Source organism: Microtus oregoni, unplaced genomic scaffold, assembly GCF_018167655.1.
Source record: "Microtus oregoni isolate MIOR12 unplaced genomic scaffold, Mior012 000082F_ref0000272, whole genome shotgun sequence".
In the NCBI taxonomy this organism is placed as follows: domain Eukaryota; kingdom Metazoa; phylum Chordata; class Mammalia; order Rodentia; family Cricetidae; genus Microtus; species Microtus oregoni.
The window spans coordinates 299,838-319,823 of NW_024544542.1; the positions used below are offsets into that span (position 1 = coordinate 299,838).

The 19,986-nt window shown below is 42.1% G+C and overlaps 1 protein-coding gene across 3 annotated transcripts in view; it reads left to right on the plus strand.

Annotated features, from left to right (window-relative positions):
- Window positions 1–2,902: 2,902 nt before the first annotated feature.
- LOC121441871 (regulation of nuclear pre-mRNA domain-containing protein 1A) overlaps window positions 2,903–19,986 on the plus strand; it is a 50,847-nt gene continuing 33,763 nt past the window's right edge. For 2 of the 3 annotated variants that reach the window (XM_041643203.1, XM_041643202.1), the window contains exon 1: window positions 2,903–3,203. In XM_041643203.1, coding sequence (XP_041499137.1) covers window positions 3,053–3,203 — 151 coding nt within the window. In that variant the 5' untranslated portion in view covers window positions 2,903–3,052. The remainder of the gene's footprint in view (window positions 3,204–19,986) is intronic. The other variant, XM_041643200.1, reaches the window with a different exon arrangement.

The following is a 19,986-nucleotide window of genomic DNA, read 5'->3' on the forward strand; positions in this document are numbered from 1 at the left end:
ATGAGGACGACTGACCAGGTCTCTTCCTTACTGACCAGATCTCTTCCTCACATCTATATATAGACTCACTTAAATCAATAATACCATATAAGTAAGGCATTAACCTATTACTGCTGTAAGCATGAAAATATAAAAGCAGCGTAAGGATCCAACTTGGATCCTTTCCAAATTCGACTGTAGAATATGTTGTGTTTTCTTCCAGACCATCTGTCACACTTAAGTGCTTCTCGATTCATATAAAATACCTACTTTTTTTAAAAAAAAACCTGGCTGTGGTGATTTTTGTTGTTTGTTTGTTTTGTTTTGTTTTTCTGGCAGCCTAGCAGCCACACCTGAATCTACTAATATTTTAACTACCACCTGTGTCTTGTGGTCTGAAATCAGCACCACTCTGGCACTGGCTTGGTTGCCAAATGTAGATTTTAACTAAGTCTTTATCATTGTGTTTACCAATAAAGAATCGGGTCAGATGTTGGGGTGAAAACCTGCTAGATCAGAGAAGCCGAGAAGCAATCAACTGGCCTTTCTTTCTGGTCAGAGATCCAGCAAGAGAAGAGTCTCCCCACTTGTCTCAAGACCTCGAATCCCCACTCCTTCCTGTATGACTCTCTAGCCGCATTCCTGGCCCCTCTGTCCTCTCTGTGGCCTATTCCGGCCAGTTAGTCTCTGCTCTGCCTCCTGATCCAAGGTTAATTTTATTAACACAGCTTTGGAGTTTCATAGTGCAATCAAATATCCCAAAGCAGTGGTGTGCAGCTTTGATCCAGCACTCAGAAGGCAGAGACAGATGGGTTTCTATGTGTTCAAAGCTATCTGGTCTAGGTAGCATGTTTCAGGACAGCCAGGGATACACAATGAGATCCTAAATAAAAAAACAAAACAATAAAAAGTGCTAAACTGTAATTTTGTTTCCATAACTTAAAAAAAAACAGACCCACTATCTCTGTCTTTCCAACTGCTATGTGCATGTTGTGATGTGTGTGCTTCAGAGTTCAGCTGTTTACCCGCAGTGCCAAAGTCCTGCACGCTTGAACCTCAGCTCCTGGTGCCGCTTACTGTTGCTCTGACTGTTCTGCTGTCACTGGAAGCACCCAGATGTATTTTTTCTATAGTCATCACGTTTTCAGTAAATTGTGCTTCTTTTTAAAATAGAATTCTTGATCTTGAATCTGATATAAAACAGCTGACCATAAACTTTGCTGTTGAAGTTGAAGATGCTGCACAGAAATACTGGCCAGCTTTCTGAGGGTGAGAAAAGTGCCTGGAGGGAGCCAGCACCCATTTCTTCCTCAGAGAGTTTTGCAGAATCATGGATCCCATCTTCATGTGTGTGACCAGGCTACATACAACCCCATACTGCATACAACACACACATATACAACATACACAAAGCACACACACACATGCCAGGCAGAGGCAGCCACAAGACTTTAATCCCAGCATTTGGGAGGCAGAGGCAGGCAGATCTCTGTGAGTTCGAGGCTAGCCTGGTCTACAAAGTGAATTCCAGGACAGCCTGGACTATTATACAGAGAATCCCTTTCTCACACCTCCCTCTGCTCCCCCAAACACATGGTGAATAGCTTGGTGTCTGTAGGTCATGTGGTCTAAGCTTTCAGGGTCTGAAGAAGTACAACAAAGAGGTCACATTGGTGGCACATTGTGGCCTCTTTCTGCATACTCCTCCCTGGGAACAGGAATAACTTGTAGGAGATGGGTATTAGCATTGAGGACACGAAGCACCTTTCAGTTCCTGGGTTTCTGGAATTCAAGGCATATCTGAAGGAACAGGAAAAGCAAGCACTGAGGCTGAGGCTTGGCCAGGGAAGCCGCAGAGCAACGATGATTGCTGTGTATAGTCTGGTCCAGCAGCAATCTTACTTACTCGGCAATAGCTGAGTCGGGAAAGAAAAGCAGCCAAACCTTGTTGATCCCTTGGGTGAGTTACACTAGTTCTTGTTTTGATTTTTTTTTAAAAAATGTATTTATTTTACTTTTTGTGTTGTTTATGTACGCATACATACAGGTGCCTAGGCAGCCAGAAAAGGGGGTTGGATTCCCCAAAGTTGGGGCTGCAAGTGGCTGTGACCCACCCTATGTGGGTGCTGGGAATTGAAATCAGGTCCTCTGCAAGAGCAATAATTACTACTAATAATTACGAAGCCATTTCTCTGGTCCCCCACCCACTTTTTTGAGACAGGGTTTCATTATCCTTAAACTGGTCTCAAATTTGCCATGTAGCTGAGGCGGAGCTTCTGATTCTTCTGCCCCCATTTTCCAAGTGCTGGGATTGCAGCAGCAGGCCAGGATTTTTAGTGCTGTGCTGGGGAAAGTGAGTAGAACTTGCTGCATGCTAGGCTGCTAGGCAAGAACTCTGCCAACTGAGCTACGGCCCACATTTGTATGTTCGCTTACTTAATTACTGAACTGAGGTTTGAGCCCAAGGCTTCATGCATGCTGGCAAGCAGTGTACGCCCCGAGCCCTGTTTCTTTTTAGACAGGGTCATACTTCGAACCTACGCGGACCCCCCACCAACCATCAAGTTGTCACCATCAGGATTATGCAGTATTTAATGTAATCGATCAAGCAAATTGTCCTCCAAAGTGGCTGCACCAATATACACCAATGTACAGCCTACTCAGATATCTGACATTCCTGTTAATGTAGCGGAGCAGTTTTCCCTAGAAACAAGGACTCAGGCCTGGCCACGCCCCAGGAGGCCGCCCGCCCCGCCCTCCCCGCCCCGTCCCGCCCCCTTGCCCCGCCCTCGCACCGTACCTGCCTTTTCTGCTCGTTCCTCCCTTTCACTCCCGCCTCCGGGCGTCGTCTCCTTTCCCAGGGTGAGCAGCGCGAGGGGCGGGGCCCAGGGCATGACGTCACTGCCGGCTGGGCGCCATCTTGCTAGGTTGCGGCCGGCCTCGGACTCCGGGGGTGGCGGTGGTGAGGGCGTGGGGAAGGGTGGGGTGTGGGGGCGAGGCGGCGACGAGGGCGGCGACACTCTCCTCCACTCGGCTCCACGGCGTGGGACGGCGCGGACGTGGTTTCGGAGGGATGTCCGCCTTCTCTGAGGCGGCGCTGGAGAAGAAGCTGTCCGAGTTGAGCAACTCGCAGCAGAGCGTACAGACCCTGTCCCTGTGGCTCATCCACCATCGCAAACACTCGCGGCCCATCGTCACAGTGTGGGAGCGGGAGCTTCGCAAAGGTGAGCGTCCGGGCGCGTCCGACCCTGGCTGCCGGCTTCCTGGATCCGGGGTCCTGCTCCCTGCTCCCAGTCTTTCCCCAGGTTCCTCGCTTCCCACCCCGAACTCCCCGCGCCGGCTTCCCGAGTTCCGCCTGGGCTCTCTAGTTTTTCCCAGGTTCCTGCCAATTCGGTTCGTGCTCCCTGGCTTCCCTCGCCGCCTCCCTACGCCCTACCCCAGGCTCCCGGTGATCCGGTCCGGGGTGCCGTGTTCCCGCGCCCTGCCCCAGGCTGCCCTCTTTTCACTCCTGGATCCTAGCCTCTCACGCCGCACCCCAGCTTCCTGGATCCCGGGTCCTGGCACTCGGTAAACCACTCCGACCCCTTGGTCCTCTTGTTTTTAGCCCTGTCTCTGCGCGTCCCACCCGTTCCCGCCGGGCTCGTGAGTACTTTCCCGGGGTCTTCCGGCGTGGGGATTACTAGTGTATCCCGATCTCATTCACCATGCCTCCTGCAGAACCGGTGCTTGGTCCGCAGTGACAGACTAAAAGTGTAAATAACCAAGAAGTCCACAACCAAACACTAAATAGTATCGAGAGATTTGGACCCAGCACCAGTTTAGAGCCCGAAACTCATACAGTCGGCGTTTTTCTCATCCTGTAGTTTTTCATGGAAGATAGGAGAAGGAAAAAAAAATCACGAAGTTGAAAGGAAAAAAAAAAGTAGGGTTGGGAGTTGTGCTTTTTTCTATGATAGATCAAATTTGCTCATGTATAACTAATACAGGTATGTCAGTTTTTGAACCGGGAGTTTAAAGACACGTGATGCGGAGTAAACATCCCTTGCTTGGTAGGAAAGAGGATCTCGGCTGGTGAATTCCTTTTAGCTTTTGAATTGTAGACGCCTTACCTGAAAATGACAGTAACCTAAGGACTCTTTAGTTCAGCGTCTTCATTTTACAAAATATTTAATAGTGATACCCAAAGCCAGGGGAACTTTTTTGAACAAATGTCTTTCGCTCACCGACACGCAAAAATTCAGTTCATTCCTGCTGAGTAACTTTATCTATAAAGAGCTAGTTTGTGCTAGATCTGCAGAAAATAAAATAGGTATTGGAGGACCGGTGTAGTGGCACACACCTTTAAACTTAGCACATGGGCGACAGGGGCTCTTGAGTTCGAGATCACCCTGGCTGGCCTATGTGAGTTCCAGGTTAGCCAGGGCTACATTTGTACATTGTGAGACCCTGTCTTTTTTCATTGGCTTAAACTGAATTTTATGTTACTTCTTAGATCATTGAACAGAGTGGCACTGTTCTTTATTGTTTCATACATCTGCATAGCTTTCATATAAAGTGGCTGTGCTTAACTTGTATGTTTGTGTGTGTTTCCAGACAGGGTTTCTCTGTGTGTCTTTGGCTGTCCTGGAACTCTACAGCAGGCTGACCTCAAACTTAAGAGATCTGCCTGCCTCTGCCCCTCAGGTGCTGGGATTAAAGGTGTGTACCACCACCGCCAGGCAACTTTATTTATACGTTAATAAAATTAGTTCAATGTGTATGATTGTTTGCCTTAATTATATATGTTCTCTTTTTGCTGTGCCTGGTGTCCACGAATCCAAAAGAGGATGTTGGGTTTCCTGGAACTATAGTTACAGGTATATGTGGTTAGACTTGATGTGGATGTTGGGAACTGAACCCAGGTCCTCTGCAAGGGCAGCAAGTGCTTTTAACTTAGCCATCTATCTCTCCAGCCCCCTTATTGCACTTACTGTAGGGGGAACCCCAACAGAGCTGCGGTTGGTTTGATTCTGGAATGTTAGCACCTAGCCTTAATCCGCCCTTTGTCTTCAACACCTTCTGTTTGAAATATGTAAATCGTGTCCGAGTTTCCCAAAGGTGCAAAGCCTATACAAAACTTGGTTGGAAAAAATCCAGCAAACTGTGATATTTCTTGATTGAGAATTTGTATTTGGCATTGTCCCTTTGAGAGACTTAGATGAGATGTTTTGGGATATGGAAATGAACTTGCTAAAGGTGTAGATTGGATAACAATAAAAAGCCCTGGGCTAAGGCTCATACCTGGAGATTGAAGTTGAAAGTGTGTGTGTGTGTGTGTGTGTGTGTGTGTATGCCTGTTGATGTCAATGTTCTTTTGCTAGGAATATATCCAGTAATAGAGCACAGAATTCTGTATTGCATTATAAAAATGGAAATTTAACTTAGTTTTTTCCTTTTTTTAAAAGATTTATTTCTATATCTTGTATATAGTGTTCTGCTTGCATGTATGTCTGCACACCAGAAGAGGGCACCAGATCTCATTACAGATAGTTGTGAGCCACCATGTGGTTGCTGGGAATTAAACTCAGGACCTCTGGAAGAACAGCCAATGCTTTTAACCCAGAGGCCATCTCTCCAACCTCAAATAACTTTCTTTTGGGGGTGTGTGGTACTAGGGATTGAACCTAAGGCCTTGTACACTCTAATACTGTTTTCTTAAAAGCAACATAACCCCATCTTACTATACCATGTATAGTGATAGTTTCCTAGTTCACAATAGTTAAATGATTGCCATTGGCTCTGTGCTGTAAGAGATGAGATGTTGAAGTTGATAAACAAAACTGTAGGAATGTGAACAGGACACATGGTCTGGGTCCTGAAAGAAGACCATTGAGTTACATTTCCAGCCCTTACAAAGTGGAAACAGACATTCTGGTAGGAGAAAATGACCTTTATGTTGTGATATTAACACAAATTATTAATGCTTAATAGTTTTGTTGTTTTGTAATTAGTGAACTAGATGCAGGTAAGTGCATTCTGCAGCTGGAGGGCTCCTTGCAGCCAATATAAATGTGCCCAACACAGAGTTGTGAACATGAGTATGATTTTTTTTAACATGTGATTTTGTTCTTTGGTCATTCTGTTGCACAGAAAATGTTTTAAATTTTATTTATGTGTATAGGTGTGTATGTTTGTTTGTGCACCATTTGTGTGCCAGAGAAAGCCCGAAGAGGGTGTTGAAATCTCTGAAACTGGAACCACCATGTGAGTGCTGGGAATTGAACCCAGGTCTTCAGCAAAGGCAGGAAGTGCTCTAAACCACTGAGCCATCTCTCTAGCCCTATTGCATAGTTTTTTAAAAAATATTAATATTATGTGTGTGAATGTTTCACTTGCATTTATATATGTGCACCAGTGCCTAAGGATGCCATAAGAGATCTTCTCCTGGTTGTGAGCCACCTTGTGGGTGCCTAGAGCTGAACTCCAGTCCTCTAAGAACAATTGCTCCTACCCACTGAGCCATCTTTGCAGCCCCCTTTGCACAGTTCTTGAGTGTGAGTTTTATAGATGACAGTGTGTTGTAGTGTCAGAGGCTGGGCATTCCTTATAGAGCTATGTGGAACAGCATAACTGAATTAAGGAACAACCAAATCTTGAGTAAAACAGTCAGGGTACTGACCAGTTTGCCATTTAGAAAAGTTAGAAAACTCTCAAAATCTAGTGTTTACATAACGTGCAGTTGCAACGAATGCATGTATAGCTCTGGTCTTGGTGATGCTTACCTGTAATTCCAATTTGGAGGCTGAGGCAGGCAAATTAAAGTTCAACTTTAGGCTGCATAGAGAGACTTTGCCTCAAACAACCACCTCAACAAAACAAGAGCTATGTGGAAGGTAGTGGTTGAGCACTATATTCCAAGATAATGATTACCAAAGGCAGGAAAGGAAGGACTGAGATGTGTGCTAGGTGATTTCAATATATTAAAAAGGTAGTGGTGCAAGCGTGCAGGCAGATGGTAAAATGCTATGAGCCTGACTGGGGACACCCTTACGTGATGAAATGCTTTATACTTAGGAAGAAAATGACAGGTAAATAGATGTTCTGAATGACAGTGCGGACAGTACTGGTGGTGGTGAGCTTCCTTCTGCACAGAACTCACAGTGGTCTGGATTAGTCTGCCCCAAAATTCCTTTCCTCATCAGGGGTGATTTGTAGGGCCTCATCGGAGTCTCCTTCCACTTCTTCAGCTTTCGGATGATCTTTATCCCCTCAGCACTATCACTCTGTTGTGTTGTAAGTGGGTTGTGGTGGTGTGGTATGTATGAAGCAAATAGTGGACTCTTTTGGGTTTTCTTATTTCAGTTTTTGGTTGTTTTAACTCAACTGATTGAAGTACTTGTTGAATTTGTATTCACTGATAATGCTTTAGATCAGTAAGAGGTGACGTTAATAAAATAAAGACTGTATATTACCTGCTCTGATTTGTTTTAAAAACAGCACTGTGTGTGTATTCTTGAAGACATTGTTTTAAAATGACAGTTTTCTATGTTGTGTGATACTGTTACTTATTTCTGTTTTGTAGTTAGAACTAAATAAGTTTGCACTGAAGTTTTCATAGTTAAAAAGAATTGATGGAAGCACCGGATGGTGTTGGCATACACTTTTAATCCGAGCACTGAGGAGGTAGAGGCAGGTAGATCTCTGAGTTTGAGGATAGCCATGGCTACACAGAGAAACTCTGTCTGAAACAAAGCAAAACAACAATAAAATAATTGATGTTTTCAAACCAATGTAGACTGTATCTTTGAAGATAATTGTTGAATTGTAGCTGTATAACTTTTCCCTCATTTTCTTTTCTTTTTTTTAAAAAGATTTCTTATTTATGATGTATACAGTGTTCTGTCTTGCATATATGCCTACTCTCCAGAAGAGGGCACCAGATCTCATTACAGATGGTTGTGAGCCACCATGTGGTTGCTGGGAATGAACTCAGGACCTCAGAAAGAACAGTCAGTGCTCTTAACCTCTGAGCCATCTCTCCAGCCCCTTTTCCCCCATTTTCATAGATTTTTTTTCACATCCCTTTCCAGGAATAAGATCTGTAGTATAAAGTTATTTTTGTATTATTTTTTGGATGGAATAAATATTTAAATTATCAGTTGATAGGCCGATCAAAAAAACAAATTGCTGGGCTGTGGTGGTGCACACCTTTAATCCCAGCACTCGGGAGGCAGAGGCAGGCGGATCTCTGTGAGTTTGAAGCCAGCCTGGACTACAAGAGCTAGTTCCAGGACAGGCTCCAAAGACACAGAGAAACCCTGTCTTTAAAAAACAAAACAGAAGCTGGGCGGTGGTGGCGCACGCCTTTAATCCCAGCACTCGGGAGGCAGAGGCAGGCGGATCTCTGTGAGTTCGAGACCAGCCTGGTCTACAAGAGCTAGTTCCAGGACAGGCTCCAAAGACACAGAGAAACCCTGTCTCGAAAAACCAAAAAAAAAACAAAACAGAAAAAGAAAAAAAAAAACAGAAAAATCATGAAACATGTCAAATAAATATAAACATCACGTAGTTGTCTCTTAGCTTTAGCAAATAATCTTTACCAACACCTAAAACGTGTTAGCTTTTTTCTTTCTTCATCTTTTTTAAAAGTAGATACAAATTTGCATTTACTGAATTGATTTCATACAACATAAAATGTTTTGGTGAAGGTTTGTTTCCTAATAGAATATTGGGAAGAGGAGTGACTATTTCTATGTTGTTGTCTGTGGTGCTGTGGGTGGAGTCCAGGACCTCTTGAAGCTAAGTGAGCTACCTCAGCCCCTGCAGATCTTTTAAATGCCTTAGAGGGGAATGAATTCTCGTGTTTGTTTCTGCATTACATCACACATGTCATGACTGCTGAAGAGCAGCACTGTGTGTGTAAGAGAGAGGAGGAAAAGACACAGAGTAGTTGAGCATGTTGTAGATAGAGTTCTGATTACATGGACCCCAGGGGACCCACAGACTAGTTTTTAAGGAATAGTTCTCTTTCCTGTAAATGGTTAGTTAGATATGGAGCAGAAGGTGCATTGCTGTGCCATAAGCATGCTTCTTTTAAAATATGAATTCCTCTGAATTGAAATTTTAGGTTTTCTTCTCTGTGACGTACATTTTTTTTTAAAGAGTGGCAGTTGTTCCTAGTTAAGCAAGTTTCCTTTAGTTTCTAATAAAGATAAACATGTGCTCTTACTTTGAACAAACAAATGTAGTTTTATAGGGCAAAAAATGAGGGGAGATGTCCTGTAAGAGCTCAGTGTAAATATGTGTGCTGCTAAGCCTGGTGATTTGAGTTCTATTCCCGCTACCTGCATGGTGGAAAGAGTTGTCCTCTGACCTTCCCATGCATTCTGAAGAATGAACACACAAGCCATGTACAATACACACATAATATATGTAAAAATATAAAAGAAATTTCTCTTGTATGTTTGTATGCATGGGTGTGAGTGCCACCTGTATACGTTCATATCAATGCCAGAGGTTGCAGATGATGTCTTTTTCAGAAACCACTTACCTAGTTTTTTGAAATAGGATCCCTCATCCAGTGATTACTGATGAGGCTAAACTGGCTAGTCAGTGTGCCCCAGGGATCTGCCTGTCTCCGCCTCCTCATTGCTGGGATGTATTGCCTGACTTTTATGGATTCTGGGCATTGAATTCAGGTTATGCATCAGCCATAAGCCATTTCCCAGCCCAAGGTGTTTTTGTTTGTTTTTAATAAAACAAATTTTCATTTGAAATGTATAAGTAGATCTTTTGCTTTATTCAGGAAAAGGTTTTTGTATTCCCCTTAATGGACTAAGATGATTTAGCAGATAAAATGCTACAACTTTGTTTTCAGGGAGCTTTCATAGCAGCCAGGGAAGTGGATTCTGCTACTGAGTAATTGCACAGGAGACCTAGCTTAGTTTAGGGAATTGGGAAGACTTAAAGATTATTAGTGAGTATAATTTGCTACAAACTGTACTAACAATACAGATTTTTACAGTAGCTTTAATAATTTGTTTTCTTATATTGCTGGAAGTCAAACCCAGGGTCTTGCACATACTAGACAATGCCTTCAGCTGTTCTCATCATTAGAATGTGGGTATTTGCCATGACATTTCCACTGAACATTTATTTCTAATTCTAAATTTCTGTTTTGAAGGCAGGAAGGGAAGTAGCTTCTTAGATAACCTTTGGTAGCTTCTCACTGTTCCACCCTGCTGGTTGTGTTCTCAGGCCCTGCTGCCACACTGATTACTGGGCTGCAGCCCCACAGCTGTTCTTCTTCAGAATTTTCTTGTTTTTCTGTATTAACTGTTGAATTATCTTATTAGCTGCAAGAAAAATACATTCAGGTTTTTGAGAGGGCGTCATTTCAAATTATTACTGTCTTAAAGACAGTTAACATCTTTGCAATAGCAATGTTTTTAGTTGGAAAACTGTAGTCTTAATATGCATGTGTGGTTATTATAAGTGGTCCTCAAACTTGTTCACTATCCTCCCTCTGTCTTCCTTGTGAAAAAAGACTTAAACTGAAAAAAAGTTAGCTGTGCTTTTGTAAATTAAGAAAATGGTCTGTATTGTTGAATGTTTGTCCTGTGACACGTTGGTCCAGTGTAGGGAGCATATTTCTGCTTCAGAAACAGTTTAAGTAAAGCTCACCATTTCACCCAGCGTGTTTCCTTCAGCTTTAGTATTTGCAAATATCGTAAGTAATACTAGCATTTGTTCCTAGGTTTTGATTTTAATTTTACTCAACTTCTTATTTACTCCTAGGCAGGGTCTTATGTAACTCAGGCTGGCCTTGGCTTATTTGCTGTGTAGCTAAGAATGTAGGTAAGGATGACTTTGACTTCTTGATCTTCCCGTCTCTACCTCTCAAGAGCAATTTTATAGATTATTCTTCAAAACAATTTTAGTTGAAGTGGTCCAGGATTGTATTTCAGCCAAACTACCAGATCATCTATTTCTCTTTACTTCTTCCTTTTTTTCTTCTTGTTTTTCAAGACAGAGTTTCTCTGTGTAACAGCCCTAGCTGTCCTGGAACTAGCTCTTGTAGACCAGGTTGGGCTCGAATTTACAGAGATCTGCCTGCCTCTGCCTCCCTAGTGCTGGGATTAAAAGCGTGCACCACTTTCTTAACAGTTTGTTATAAAATATGTTTTTTCTTATTTGGTTGACGTTTTTGAGTCAAGAGCCTTGCTGAAATGTGGCCCTATCTTCTTGGTTCTTGTATAGCTCCTGCTGGTACCTGGCTTTTGATTTTTTGCCAGTCCTCATGCTATAGTCTTCCAAGTGCCTTATACAAGGTAGTAGCTTTTTCTTTTTTTCTGGGGGAGGCAAGGTCTCCCTGCAGTTTTTAAAAAGTTTTTTTTGTATGTGAGTGTTTATGCATATGTCTGTGTATCACATGGTGCTTGGAGCTCATGAAGGTCAAGAGGGTGTTTGATCCCCTGGAACTGGAGTTAGAAATGGTTGTGAAGCCACCATGTGAGTCCTGGAAACTGAGCCCCAGTCCTGCACGAGCCTTTGATCTTACTCACTGAGACATGCTTCAAGCCCCCACGCAGTACTTTTCCCCAAACACTTTTCACCTTTAACAGAAATATTTGCTGCTCAACTTGAGTCTCCATCTACAGCCTTCAGAACACTGTTGGCACTCCTGATTCTCATGAGTTCAACTAGAGCTACACTATTGGCTTTGCTGAATTTCTAAAGACATAGCTTTGGATCTGTCTGCTTAACAGCCTCCCTAATCCCATGAGCTGATCTCTCATAACAAATATCTATCTATGTCTTTCTCTGAGTACATACTATAGGGTCTGTATTCTTTAGCATTACTCTAAACCCAGAGTTGCCTGGACATTTTACATTTATGAACATTGAGTCAGCTGGTATGTTTACAGCTGATGGTTTGGATGGCAGTAGTTATGCTGTTTACCTCAGCACGCTCATGACTAGGTGAATTTTTTTAGATTAAAAACTTTTTTAAAGATTTATGTATTTTATGTGAGTAGTCTATCTGAACATATACCTTTATGCCAGAAGAGGGCAGCAGATCTCATTAGAGATGGTTGTGAGCCTCCACGTGGTTACTGGGAATTGAACTCAGGGCCTCTGGAATAGCAGCCAGTGCTTTTTTTTTTTTTTTTTTTTTTTTGGATTTTTCGAGACAGGGTTTCTCTGTGGCTTTGGAGTCTGTCCTGGAACTAGCTCTGTAGACCAGGCTGGTCTCAAACTCACAGAGATCCACCTGCCTCTGCCTCCCGAGTGCTGGGATTAAAGGCGTGCGCCACCACCGCCCGGCAGCAACCAGTGCTCTTAACCACTGAGTCATCTCTCCAGCCTGAATTTTTAGATTTTTTTAAAATTTTATTGATTTTTATTGAGCTCTACATTTTTCTCTGCTCCCCTCCCTGCCTCTTCCTTCTCTTCAACCCTCTCCCATCGTCCCCATGTTCCCAGTTTACTCAGGAGATCTTGTCTGTTTCTACTTCCCATGTAGATTAGATCCATGCATGTCTCTCTTAGGGTCCTTATTGTTGTCTAGGTTCTCTGGGATTGTGATTTGTAGACTTGTGTGTGTGTGTGTGTGTGTGTGTGTGTTTTCTTTATGTTTAAAAACCACTTATGAGTGAGTACATGTGATAATTGTCTTTCTGGGTCTGGGTTACCTCACTCAAAATGATGTTTTCTAGCTCCATCCATTTGCCTGCAAAATTCAAGATGTTGGTTTTTTTCTGCTGTTGTGTAGTACTCCATTGTGTAAATGTACCACATTTTCTTTATCCATTCTTTGGTCGAGAGGGATTTAGGTTGTTTCTAGGTTCTGGGTATGACGAACAATGCTGCTATAAACATACTTGAGCATCCTTTGGATGTATACTCAAAAGTGGTATTACTAGTTTTGAGGAAGTCATGATTTTCTGAGAAATCACCACACACATAAGAAAATTATGAGTGGGGTGCTAATGGCTCATGCCTTTAATCCCAGCCCTCTGGAGGCAGAAGCAGGTGGCTCTCTTAGTTCAAGGCCAGACAGCCTGGTCTACAGACTGAGTTCTAGGACCACCAGAGCTACATAGAGAAACCCTGTCTCACAAAGACAAGCAAACAAATTATGTGTGTATGTCTTGGGGGTTGGGATGTTGAGGTGATATATTCCTGTGAGTGCAGATTTCTTTGGAGGCTTGGAAAGGACATCCCAGTGCTGGTTCTGAGAACTGAATTTGGTCCACTGCAAGAGCAGCAAGTACTGTTAATTTCTGAGTCTCTAACCCCAAACTCAGTGATTTTCTTAATCATGGACCTGATTTCCCACCACCAGATGACTAGATAAATGTGATATATCCATATACTGAAGTAACATTCAACCATAGAAAGGAAGGAAGTGCTGACATATATAGCAGTGTGGACAAACCTTATAAACATCATGGAAAGCAAAAAGAAGCCTCATATAGAAGGTCACATACTGTACAATTCTGTTTCTTTGAAATATATACGTTAGAGAAAATCATAGAATAGAAAGTGGTAGTTGAGATGTGAGGGGAAGGGAAATAGGGAATGAATGCTTAATGGACATGATGGGTCTTTGGAGGAACTGAAAATATATTGGAACTACATAAAGGCAATGGTTACATAATCCTATAAATGTGCTAAGCGCTCCTGAATAATTAATTGTCTGCCTTAACATAGTTAAGTGAGTTTCATCTTAACAAAAAGAATGCACTTTTTGTGTGTACTTGTATGTTCTCTCTCCTGTTTCTTCCGTGTGTCTTAGCTTCCGTTCTCTGTCGACAGCTCCTCGCTGCAGTTTTAGTTTCTCTTTTGTACAACCAACTTTGTTTTGGTACCAGTTTTCTTCAGTAGCATCCAAAAATAAATCTGTTCTTGTTCAACCGTCCCTCCTTTTATGTAGTTGTCTTCACAATGTACATTTTTTGTGTTGGACACTGTCTTAGGGTTTCTATTGCTATGAAGAGACCTCATGACCATGGCAACTCCTATAAAGGAACACACTTACTTGGGGTATCTTACTGTTCAGAGGCTCAGTCCATTATCATTATGGTGGAACAGGGCAGCATGCCCACAGACACGGTGCTGGAGAAGGAGCTTAGAATTTTACATATTTATCTGAAGGCAGCAAGATGTGAATTGAGACACTGGGCATGGTTTGAACAGATAGAAGACCTCACAGCTCGCCTCCATAGTGACACACTTCCTCCAGCATGGCCATATGTACTCCAACAAAGCTATACTTCCTGATAGTGCCTCTCTCTCATACTTGCTGATAGTGCCTCTCTCTCCCTATGAGCTTATGGGAGCCAATTATTCAAACTATCATAGGTACTAATGAATAAAGGTATACTTTTTTGCATTTTGATTGTTTTCAAAGTATGATATTGCACATCTGTAATCAAAGCCCTCTGAAAGGAGAGACACAAATTCAAGGTTAGTGAGCCGGACTCAAACTTATCAAATAAAATACCCTTGGCAGCATGGTGCCTGGTCCCGAGTGTGAGTTCCAAGATAATCAAGACTACACAAAGAAACCTATCTCGAGGGCTGGATAGATGGATCAGAGGTTAAGAACACTGACTCCTCTTCCAGAGGTCCTGAGTTCAATTCCCAGCAACCACATAATGGCTCACAACCATCTGTAATGAGATCTGGTGCCCCCTTCTGGTGTCCAAGCATACATGCGGGGAGAATACTATACATAATAAATAAAGATTTATTTTTTAAAAAAGAAACCGATCTCAAATAAACAAAATGAAAAGCAACAACAAAAGACCATGATTTCAGAGGTCTCAGTCTCATCTGTCATCAGTAGCTTCATTGCTTTTGGACCCAACATAAAGCAGAATATCAGGGCAAGGAGCATGTATGTAGTAGAGCAAAGTTTGGTTTGTGGTGGCCAAGAAACAGAAAGAGCACATAAGTGGCTAAGGACAAGGTATACTTTCCAAGTCACATCTGGTTCATCCAATTAGGCCTCATTTGCTTGAACTTCACTACCTCCCCAACCTTTCAAGTGCAAAATCAGTGAGTGCACTGTGGTTCCCTGTGAGCTAGGCTCAGAAAGGAAAGAGATGTAGTGATGTGATCACACCAGAAGGCGGAAAGCAGCCAGGAAAGAGGAAGGCAGGCCAGGCTTGAGGGCTCCACAGCAGTCATCCAGGTATTGTCCCTTACTATAGACTTACTCTGAAGTTCTTCCGTGCTGGCCTTCATTAGTGCCAGTGTCTCTGTTCATAGAGGGTGATGTCCTTCCTTTGTCTTAAAGACATAGTAAGGTCACCGAGATACCTCAGGAGGTAAAGGCACTTGCCAATCCTGACAGCCTTAGTTTGAGCCCCTGAACCCACATGATGCAAGGAGAAAACTAACTCCTGCAAGTTGTCCTGACCCCCAAACCTGTGCCTCTCTTTGTCCTGCTCCTCCCCAAGTAAGTAACTGGGAGCCAAGGTAACTGGAGGGAAGAAGGGTTGGAAAGAGATTATAGGAAAGGATTGGATGAATTTAGAAATAAAATTAAATTAGCTAAGTTAGTGATTGAGCCATCCTTCTGAACTGTGTAACGGTTACAAACTTAAAATACAATAATACTGGCTTTTGTGTTTGCTTTTATATTTACCCTTACTGTTGAATATTATTTCTTAGGACTTTTCAATTAGTATCTAGTGTTTTTCAGATCAGCCTTAGAGTTCTTTTAGTATGTCCTATTCGTTAGGTCTATTAGTATTGTTATTAGGTAATTTAACTTACCTTAGCTTTGGTAGCTTGAGAGGTCTTATGTAGGTGGATTTTTCTTTGGGCCACCAGTTCACCAAAATAAAACAACAACAACAACAAAAAAAAAAACCCATGGAGACTTTTATTAATTATGAAAGCTTGGCCTATAGCTCAGGCTTGTTCCAACAGCTCTTATAACTTAAATTAACTCATATATTTTAATCTATGTTTTTTTTTTTACGTGGCTCGGTTACCTTTACTCTGTACTGACTCTCCTGCTTCCTCTCTGGCTGAGCCTTTCTTCTTCCCAGAGACCTCTCTGTCCTCATGCCTAACATGCCTAGCTATGGGCCATTCAACTCTTTATTAAACCAGTTACAGTGACACATCTTCACACAGTGTGAAGGAATTCTCCTCAGCAGTCTTAGACTTTGTTTCACCTTTAAGGGCAGTCTTCTGGGTGCTGGAGAAAAGGCACAGTACTCAAGAGCACTGGTTATTCTTTTGGAGAACTCAGGTTCAATTCTTAGCACCAAGCACCCATAGAGCAGCTCACAACTGTTTGTATTTCCAGTTTCAGGGGATCTTCTGGCCTCTAGGCACCACGCATCCAAGTGATGCAGACATACATGCGTGTAAAATACCCATAGAGGCAAAAAGAAAATAAGATCTATTTTTAATGGTTGTTTTATAACTCAGGCCATGCCTGAACTCATGGTAATCCCACCACAGACTCCTGTGTGCTGGGATTACAGGCAGGAACAGCTGTGCCCACCTGAGTTTTAAGTTGCATTGATCTTTTCCAAGAGTGGGTTTTATTTTCATCAATCCCTTCTTCCTCTTTAATTTAGTTGATCTTGTCACTATTTCTTCTTTTCTGCTTGCTCAGGTTTATTTTGTGGTACTGCCATACCTTCCTAGGTTTTGGAGCTCTGAGCTTGCTCTGAGACATCCTTGCTGCAGTGTGTATTCATGGTGTTCAGTTTCCTTTCTTGGCACTACTTCGCTTGTGTCCCATAGATTTGAAATGTATTTTAAAGCATATTTTCATGCATTTTTATGATGGCTGCTTTAAGACTTTGTCATGATTCTCATATCTTCTTGGTGTTGGCATGTATTGATTATTGATTTTTCATTCTATTTGAGAACTTCTTGTCTCTAGTTGTAGCATGTAAAAGTTGACTCACTGCTAGGAATAACCAACACTTGGGAAACAAAAACACTACTCCAAGTTCCAATAAGAGTGAGAACCAGTCTCAGAAAACAACAGATAAGAAACAAACTCCCCAAAAAGTTGATTCATATTTTGTTTGTTTTGAGACCCATTTTCACTGTGTATCCCTGGCTGTCGTAGAACTTATTGTATAGACAAGGCTGGCCCCAAGCTCTCAGAGATCTTCCTTGCCTCTGACCACTGCCAAACTGGGTTTGATAGTAAGTGCTACTACATCTGGCTTTGATTCATAGATTTACTGCATGATGCTATGAAAATCTCACTCTTGTTCAGTCCTGTTTTAGTTGGATTTAAGACACAGCACATCATAGGAGGGAGGTGTGACTCGGGTCTTCAGTGACATCACAGGGAGAGTGGGAATGGGTGTAGCCTGTTATTGGTGGGCTTTTGTGAGAGTGGCGCCCAGGACACCTTCTCCCAGGAAGTGCTGGTTAATAGAATCCATTTGTAAAGAGGTCAGTATAGTGATCTCCAAATTAAATTATAAATCCAGAGAAATCTTTAAGGGTATTTTTTGTTTGTTTGTTTTTAAAGCACAGACTGGCCTTAAATTTCGAATTGTGATTTTGTTGCCTTGGCTTCCTGGTACTGGGATTGTGGGATGCACCACCTGCTGCTTAGGAATTGTGTAAGAGAGTATGTGTTGTGTGCATGCATGTGGAAATCTGTTTTCTTTGCCATAGAAGTTCTGTAATTGGTTGTCAAATTCAGTGATCAGCACTCTTACACACTGATCCATCTTGCTGATCTCAGGATTTTTTTTTTTTTAACAAGAAATTTAGAACTAATTCTAAAGATTAGATTATTGGGAAAAGCAGACTTGGAAGCCAGAGCCTATATCATTTTGAAGGGAAGCCAAGAGTGGAGGTAGTATCCATTGTAAGTTTCCAGGCAGACTATAAACTCGTTTTACTCCAAAACGATGTTGGCACAGGAGTTAGAAGTCTATTAATGCAACAGAACAGAACAGTGGTTGAGGATGATATGTTACACGCAAAGCCTTTGTCATTTTAGACACTCAGATCCACGAGAATAATTGGAGTACCAACAAGTAGTTCTTATCCTACCCAGTGCCACCGAGAAAGTTAATTTCACCTGAATGAATGAAAAGCAGTTATGCAAACTGCAAGTGTGCATTTACTGCTACTTCTTGATGCATCAAGTAGTTTTTCTAAATATGCTATCAGCCAAGATTCATGTACGCAATAGATTTAGCTTTATAAATTTCCTAAAGTTTATGAGTATAGAAAATACTAAATTTCTGGAGCAATAGCTCCAGAGAAGATACTTACAGCATGAAAAGACTAATTTATTCATAAATATAAATTAATAAGGAAAGCAAATATCTCAGCTGAAACAAGGCAACATGATACGAATGGGAAGTAACCAAAAAAGGGAAAATAAACATATTCAACTTCTAAGGGTGGTAGTGTCACATACCTTTAGTCCCAGCAGAGGCAGAAGGATCTCTAAAAATCTCTGAGTTTAAGGCCAGCCTGGTCTACATAGCAAGTTCTAGGACATCCAGGATTAATACATAGAGAGATGGGTCTCAAAAATCTAAAAGAGAAAAAAAATATATCACAAAAGTCAGAAGTGGCTTGATACTTCATGAACACCATCCAGTTTCAGCATCTCATCGTTTTTGAGAGAGGCTCTCATGTACTCAGGGCTGGCCTTTACCTCATTGTATAGTTCAAGCATAACTCTGAACATATGATTCTCCTGCCTCACCTCCCAAGTGCTGGATTACAAGTGTGCACTACTACTTCCTGGTTTATGCAGTACTGGGGATTGAATCTAAAGTTTGTGCCTGGTAGGCAAGTACTGTTCAGCTAGCAGTAGCTTCAGCCCAGCTGTGTAGAGCCCAGCCCAGGTCTCATCAGGTTTCAGCATTAATGACATTGTGTCTTTTCTGTTTCATGCCTATGGCGTCTCCATTTTGCTGTTTGCTTCTTTCCCCTGGTTATTTAAAGCAAATATCAGATATGGAGCCGTTTTATCATAAAGCATATGTTTACAGTACTTTAAGACCTATATTATTAAACTTTGATACAACCAAAAGGGGGAAATCATACCCAACGAAAATTAACCATGATTCTTTTTAGATTTATGTATGTGCTCATATTTGCTCCACTGAGCCATCATCATAATTATGAGCCTCATAACTGATAATTTTCAACTTAGTATCTATGTATAGTATTTCAGGTTCCCTTAGAAATGTCTTGAATAATTAATATATAAAGTAGAATCCAAGCTGGGCGGTGGTGGCGCACACCTTTAATCCCAGCACTCTGGAGGCAGAGGCAGGTGGATCTCTGTGAGTTCAGGGCCAGCCGGGCCAACCTGATCTATAAGAGCTAGTTCCAGGTCAGACTCCAAAGCTTCTTCTCACTTTATTCTCCCCCTTTGATTTTGAGACAGGATTTCACTGTGTAGCCCTGGCTGATCTAGAAATTGCTATGTACATCAGGCTGACTTCAAACTCAAAGATTTGTCTGCTTCTTTGTCTTCAGTGCTGGGTTTAAAGACATGTAACTACCATGCTGGCATCCTTTTTCTGTTTGTTGGTTTTAAATTCCATGCAGGTTATTTGCTGAGAAGATTATGTTCTGTGGACTGTAGAATCTCTCTCGCGTCTGTCTTCAGCTAGGCGTGTTGCTGTGTACTTGTAGTTTCAGCACTTTGGAGGCAGGCGGTAAAGTTAGCATGTGATCTAGGCATACCCTACGTAAGGGTTTTAGCTAAGCTAGCTACAGCTGCATAGTGACACCTTGCCTTAAAAGAAAGTTATAGGTCTCAGACTGGTAGCATCAGTATCATGTGAGAACTGTGGAAATGGATAATTTTGAGATTTACCCCATACAGAAGCTAGGTAGGACCAACAGTTTGTCTTTAGTTGACTTTGGTGACTCATGTTTGGATACCCAATCTGCAAAGAACTTACTCTTCATCAACCATTGGTTCTCTGAAATATAATTCATACAAGGGGAAAAAGCACAACAGGGACTGGAGAAATGACTCAGTGGTTAAAGAGT